Source organism: Hippoglossus hippoglossus, chromosome 5 (assembly GCF_009819705.1).
Source record: "Hippoglossus hippoglossus isolate fHipHip1 chromosome 5, fHipHip1.pri, whole genome shotgun sequence".
NCBI lineage: Eukaryota > Metazoa > Chordata > Actinopteri > Pleuronectiformes > Pleuronectidae > Hippoglossus > Hippoglossus hippoglossus.
Window position 1 is genome coordinate 2519666 of NC_047155.1, and position 7393 is coordinate 2527058.

At 42.6% G+C, this 7393-nt stretch overlaps 1 protein-coding gene across 1 annotated transcript; it reads left to right on the forward strand.

The window, feature by feature from the left end:
• Positions 1-894: 894 nt before the first annotated feature.
• On the forward strand, positions 895-2677 carry LOC117761389 (tripartite motif-containing protein 16-like). The gene has a single exon (XM_034585232.1). The coding sequence runs from the start codon at positions 895-897 to the stop codon at positions 2563-2565; it is 1671 nt and encodes a 556-aa protein (XP_034441123.1). The 3' UTR covers positions 2566-2677.
• The last annotated feature ends 4716 nt before the right edge of the window (positions 2678-7393 follow it).

The following is a 7393-nucleotide window of genomic DNA, read 5'->3' on the forward strand; positions in this document are numbered from 1 at the left end:
AATGTGTACACATATATATTCGTGTGTGTGTGTGTGAATGCGTCTCCTCTATAATGTGTAGATATTATGTTTTCACACGACTCCCTTATGGCAGCAGCTGCATCTCAGGCCTCGCTCTCCCCGGCTGATGACGTGTTCTGCACCTCCTCCTCCAGGATGGGCACGATCAGGTTGTCCTTGGACATCAGGTCCAGCATGTGCTGTTGTAACAGCTCAGCTTAACACTGAGGGGGACAGAGTTTTAGAAATAAGAGTCTGAGACTGTGAAACAACCTGAGGAAATATAGCAGGCTGAGTCAGAAGCTTCCTTTAAATCCAACCTTCAAACGTGCTGTTATCGTACCACGATTTGATCTAATTCTAGTTTTTAAAGTGTGGTCATGATTACATTTCTGTCACCTGTAGTGTTGTTATACTTTTACTCTTTCATACGTGTGTTTTAATGTATTTTTACTTGTGTTTTTCATTTGTGAAGCCCTTTGTAAGTTGTTTTTTATTCCATTGAAAAGATTCGTTAACTTTTCTGGAAACTTTGAAAAATGTGAATCTTACAACCTGTGCTGTTGTGAGCTGAATGTGACAGTTCCCAGAGCAACTATTCACTTTGAAATGTGATAACACAGATAAAAAACTCTCCAACAGCTCATCGTAGTGAAATGCAGTAAATCCTGAAAAAACCAACAACTTCTTCCTCAAACACAACCAGCTCCTCCCAGTCAGGATGTGTCTGTGTCTCCTCCCTTCACAGGTGTGTAAGTGTAAGGACCAGTGAACAACAAGCTGTGAACTGTGGGAGATGAGTCACTGCAGGGAGTGAACGAGAGGGGGAGGAGCAGAGATCTATTTCTGCTCAGAGGGAGTGAAACTGTTCTACAGTCTCTGACACCAGCTGAAATGGCGCAGCAAGAAATTCAACTGGACAGAGAAAGATTCTGCTGTTCGATCTGTCTGGATCTACTGAAGGATCCGGTGACTACTGTCTGTGGACACAGCTACTGTATGAGCTGTATTAACACCCACTGGGACAAAGAGGAGGAGAGAGGAAGCTACAGCTGCCCTCAGTGTAGACAGACCTTCACACCGAGGCCTGTCCTGGGGAAAAGCACCATGTTAGCTGATTTAGTGGAGGAGCTGAAGAAGACTGGACTCCAAGCTGCTCCTGCTGATCACTGCTATGCTGGACCTGAAGATGTGGCCTGTGATTTCTGCACTGGGAGAAAACTGAAAGCTCTCAAGTCCTGTTTGGATTGTTTGGCCTCTTATTGTGAAAAACACCTCCAGCCTCATCTTCAGTCAGCTCCATTGAAGAAGCACAAGCTGGTGGAGCCCTCGGAGAAGCTCCAGGAGAACATCTGCTCTCGTCACGATGAGGTGATGAAGATATTCTGCCGCACTGACCAACAGTGTATCTGTTATCTCTGCTCTATGGATGAACATAAAGACCACGACACAGTGTCAGCTGCAGCAGAAAGGACTGAGAGGCAGAGAGAGCTCGGGCTGAGGAGACAAACAATCCAGCAGAGAGTCCAGGACACAGAGAAAGATGTGAAGCTGCTTCAACAGGAGGAGGAGGCCGTCAATGGCTCTGCTGATAAAGCAGTGGAGGACAGTGAGAAGATCTTCACTGAGCTGATCCGTCTGCTGCAGAAAAGAAGCTCTGATGTGAAGCAGCAGATCAGATCCCAGGAGGTAACTGAAGTGAGTCGAGTCAGAGAGCTTCAGGAGAGACTGGAGCAGGAGATCACTGAGCTGAAGAGGAAAGACCATGAACTGAAGCAGCTCTCAGACACAGAGGATCACAACCAGTTTCTACACAACTACCCCTCACTGTCACCACTCAGTGAATCTACACACTCATCCAGCATCAGGATCCGTCCTCTGAGGTACTTTGAGGACGTGACAGCAGCTGTGTCACAGGTCAGAGGTCGACTACAGGACATTCTGAGTGAGACAGAGACAGAGATTTTACAGATTGTGTCTCAAGTGGATGTTTTACTGCCACAACCAGAGCCAGAGACCAGAGCTGACTTCTTAAAATATTCACAGGAAATCACACTGGATCCAAACACAGCACACAAAGATCTGTTATTATCTGAGGGAAACAAAAAAGTAACACGTACGAGTGAAGATCAGTCTTATTCTAATCACCCAGACAGATTCACTGTTTGGCGTCAGGTCCTGAGTAGAGAGAGTCTGACTGGACGTTGTTACTGGGAGGTGGAGGTGGGGGTGAGAGCAGTTGGTGTAGCAGTCACATACAAGGATATCAGCAGAGCAGGAGACTCAGATGAATGTAGATTTGGATTCAATGATAAATCTTGGTCATTATATTGTTATGAAAACAGATATGAATTTTATTACAACAGCATCAGGACTCCAGTGTCAGGTCCTCAGTCCTCCAGAGTAGGAGTGTACCTGGATCACAGTGCAGGTGTTCTGTCCTTCTACAGAGTCTCTGACACCATGACTCGCCTCCACAGAGTCCAGACCACATTCACTCAGCCTCTCTATGCTGGAGTTGCGGCTGGTTATGGATCCACAGTTGAGTTGTGTAAACTCAAATAGACTCGAGTCATTAAAAGCAGTGATTTAGATTCTGTGTTTAAATCTTTAACTTCTTTTGTCTCCATGTTTGTTGATCAAAGTTCGTCGTGGTGACGTTTCTGCTCCGCACAGAGATCAGCTGTCAATCAAACACTGACCTTCCTTTATCACACATATTTAGTTCTCACTTTGTAAAGACAGAAATCTATAATTACACTGACATGAATGTGTTTGAAAGAACTAATGTTGCTGTTGTTTTCTAAATCAATGTAGAAATCAGGTTCTGTGATGTTTTAGAACCTGTGTTGATCCTGATCCTCATCAATGAGCTGATTATTTGTTCTTGTCTTTTCCACATGTGAGATGGAGGTGAAACAAACTGATTGTGTGTCCATGAAATCACTGAACAAGAGTCACTGAACAGACTTTACTGATGAAATGATCAATGAACTCAGAGCGTCAACATGTCCAACAGATCAACTGCACTTTATTTCAGGCATTAATATGTTTATTAATCTAATTAATACATTATAACAGTAATAAAGTGTAATGTACCTTCAAGACATTCTGTGTTGCCCTGATACCAAAGACCATTATATCCTTTAATCATTTGTAAAGCATGTTCTGAGATGTGCTTTATGAATAAAGATCTGATTTCTTATTATTAAATGCATCTATTTGATTTGACTTTAATTGTTACTGTATGTTGTGAATGAAGGATAACACACTCTGCCTCTCACTGAAAGCTCCTCTTAACACCAAGTGTGAACAGGCCGCTGTGAAATGCAGTAAATCCTGAAACACCAACAACAACTTCTTCCTCAAACACAACCAGCTCCTCCCAGTCAGGATATGTCTTTGTCTCCTCCTTTAACAAACTTTATTTTCGACTGTCAACATACAAAGTCAACATACAAATTCAACATACAAAGTCAACATACAGTGTTAAAACAGAAGGATCGGATGGTCACAGATATACACTCAGATATTGTGTTGCTTGCACTCAGATATTTTGTGCAAGTGGCAGATGAAAAGCCCTCGCACCAAGGTCGGGCCTAAAATTGACACAGGCTGGGACTCACAAACATCCGGTCAATAAGAAGCTGACATCAGGGACAGTTTCATAAATGTCTCTGTCTCAAACCGGATCCTGATCTGAACTCGGCACCATCCAGACGGCCGTCACAAAAGATAAAGTTTAAGAAAAAACGTATTTAGCTGATGCTAGCTTGGCCTTTCAGACCCGGCCATCCCAGACCGACAGTATCACTCATAAAGGACCATGGGGGACGACAGACCTGACGCCTACTTTTCCTCAAAACTTGACTCTGTTGTGATCACAGTTCCAACTTCTCTTGAAGCTGCAGCAGCCGCTGACTATCTATGACAGCATCATGTGACACTGTAGGTTATGCTGACTTGACATTGTTGGTATAACATCAATTATTCCAACAGCTGAGCTTCTCAGATTCACCAGTTTTGCTTGAAATGCCAATGCACTGTTCTTAACCCCTCTCCTCCACACATCATGTGACGGACAGCCACATGATTGTGTTGCAGTAATAACTGAAGCTTGTTCTCTCGAAGACTTAAAGGGTCACACCAATGGCCAATGCAGATTTGGAACTGTTTGTGGACAGCTCAGCCTCAAGAGACCCAGCAATTGGTAATACGTCGAACAATTTGTGCAATACACAATCCTAGAATTCCTCTGCACAGACAGCAGAGTTGGTTGCATTGACAGAACATGTTAAAGATAAGAGTGATCATACACAGACGCAGGTTTGGGATGTGGCTCCTGAGTTTGGACGACTCAATAGGATTTTTGTCAACATCCACAGGCAAACCTATAACCCTCTAAACCCTGATTGGCTGACCTACTGGATTCTGTGTTGTTGCCAAAACAACAATGAGCTTGAGTTTCACAGGGACACCAGAGATAAGTATTCGATGCTGCTCCCTGACTCATTAACACCCACAGGTGATGTACAGGTACTGCAAGGATCTAGGAAGCCAGGAGGAGAAAGCCAACTGACAGAAAGCTGGTTGCTCAGTCAATGGTAAAAGTAGGTTTGGTCCAACAGTAAATGATGTGTAATTGTATAGATCTTTTCTATCCTTCACCACTCAAAGCGCTTTACAGCACAGTTTTCCCTTTCACGCATTCACACACACTTTCATACAGTGTGATTTACAGTCAAATGTATAGAATAATTTAATGACGCTTGAAAATACAACTGCAAGAACAGACGTAAGAGACGAGGAGAGTCTGGAGACTGAAGCTGTGTGAGTGTTTTAATCCTCAGAGACTTTAACAGACTTTGGTGTGAAGCAGTTGATCCCAACAGAAAACATCAGTCAGATACAGACAGTCCATCGATTCATTCATTTATGGAAACATTAATATGTTTATTAATCTAATTAATACATTGTAACAGTAGTAAAGTGTAATGTACCTTCAAGACATTCTGCGTTGCCCAGATACCAAAGACCATTATATCCTTTAGTCATTTGCAAAGCATGGACCGTGCAGGAGCTTCTCCAAACTCATGAGTGACTGTTCAGGTGCCAGTGGCCTCTGTTGGATTCATGTATGACAGGATAGTCGCCGTACAGCCGGGTGTTAACGTTGGAGCGTATGTTAGCAATAAACGAGGAGCGTTAGGAAACGTCCAGATACGGTGTGTGTGAGTGTTTGCTGGTCACCATGTTCCACGTGCTCCACCTCCACCCACACAGACCCTGAACTGAAGATAAATCACTAATCTATGTATTAATCCACCTGTGGGTGTGAGAGGATAACGTTGGGGGTCGGTGTCCGAATATTACACATGTAATCACTTTAGATTTAATGGATAATATCATTAACATCTGGACGATTGCTTTGTTTTTTCATCTGATTTGAATTCATCATTAAGGATTTAAATTCCTTTCCTTAATTGTTTTTGTTTTTATTTTAATTTTGTTGGGATTTTAATAAAGTTATGAAGAAATTCATTTGATGTGTTTTTAATTATTTCGTGTTTTCAGAGTATTTAAACATTTCATTCACACAGTACATGACACTTCTTTAAATATTGTGTTACTCTGCAAACAACTTTTTAAACTTTATAATAAAGCCAGGTGATGTATTTAGGTGAATAATTAGTGCAACAGTCTTTTTATTTGTCTCTATAGAAAAGTGAGGAGCCTCCTCAGACAGAACAGAACTCTGCTGCCAGGATTCTAACCAGAGTCAACAGGTTGGAACACGTCAGCCTGGTTTTAGCCTCTTTACACTGACTCTCAGTTTCTAACCAGTTGAAGCTTCTTTAAATGACTTGTAAAACTCTCAATGCTCTGACTGCTCAGTTTATCACAGATCTTTAATCCTTGAGATCCTCTGGCAGGAGACTTTGAACTGATACAGATTCTCAGCTAAACACTAAGACAGAGTTTTAGAAATAAGGTTCAGAGACTGTGGAACAACCTGCCTGAGGAAATGCAGCCGGCTGAGTCGGTGACTTCCTTTAAATCAAAACCTAAAACCTCCTTTTATCGAACTGCATTCCATGATTTTACCTAATTCTAGTTTTATTATTTTAATGTGTGGTCATGCTTCTATTTCTGTCATCTTTAAGATCATTGTCCCCTCAGCGGTCGGACTTTTAAACCAGCTGTAGCCCTGGTGTATGGCACACACACATTTTAATATATTTTAGTGTTGGGACATGGTATTTGTGAACAACAGTTCGGCCTACATGTATAGTCAAAAGCCTAAGGCCGCATGTCCTTTGTTCTGGAGAAAACCAGAGCAGGGTCTCCCAGGGTGCGGCAACGTCACACAGAGGTGTGGAAACGAAAAGCTTCAACTCCTATTGGTCACTCTGGGCCCCATGATCTGTGAGGTCACCAGGCCAATATAAGGCCATGTCTACCCTCTCTTCATTCTCTTTCCAGACACCTCTTCGAGAGGAGCACACCGCTTCTCTTTCTACGCCATCCTCGAGAGGAGAAGGGTGTCCAGCCTCTTTCCGATTCCTCTTTTCCACGAATCCTCTCAGAGGAGAAGGGTGGCGGTCCAGCTCACTCTTTCAACTCAAATCAACTTCATGGAGGAGAGGTGCAGCTTGCAGCACATCTCAACAAGGAAACCTCCTCCCAATCCAAGCTCTATCAACCTTCAAGCAGCGACGCGATGTCCTGCCGGAGAACTTCGAACAGCCACTGAGCTGCACAGCCCAACAGAACCACAAAGGCAGGAGCCACAAAACCAGCAAGACGACTTCACAGAACTTCGAACAGCACAGCAACTCTTTTTTCCCTTTCCATGGACGAGTAACACAACTTGGGGCTTAATAATTATACTAGGCTAAGCAAAGACTGTTTATTCGATTCCGTGTGATGTTTATAAGTTTGATTTGTGTTGTTGTGATATTTTGGTTACAAGTTTATTTGAAAGTTAATGTTAGTTTGTTATGCTCTTCACAGTCTTTCTTTGCATTCACTGTACACTCTTTCTCTAACTTGGCACCAACACACACAGAGAGACGCATATCGCAGCACCTATCTCTCTGACCCCCGCTACATGTCGTAAACATTCCGAAGGGGGGAGTCCGTTATCTTTAGAGTGGCCAGCCGCCATTTTGGAAGCACGGACTCACACAGACAAACACACACACATACTCAGATACATATCTTTATTTAGTAAGTACACTGTTAGTAATTTGTGTTTTTACACTTTATTATATTCATAATAAATGTTTTTTTTTCACAAATGTTTTTTCATTAATGTTGCATAAGTGAATTTCGCCAACCTCTACACTGTCAAGAACTCTATATCCTTCAACTTAGCTAACTATCTATATGG

What these genes read in the sequence shown, in the direction of transcription:
- LOC117761389 (XM_034585232.1), top strand. Translation starts at nt 895, where the DNA reads ATGGCGCAGCAAGAAATTCAACTGGACAGAGAAAGATTCTGCTGTTCG.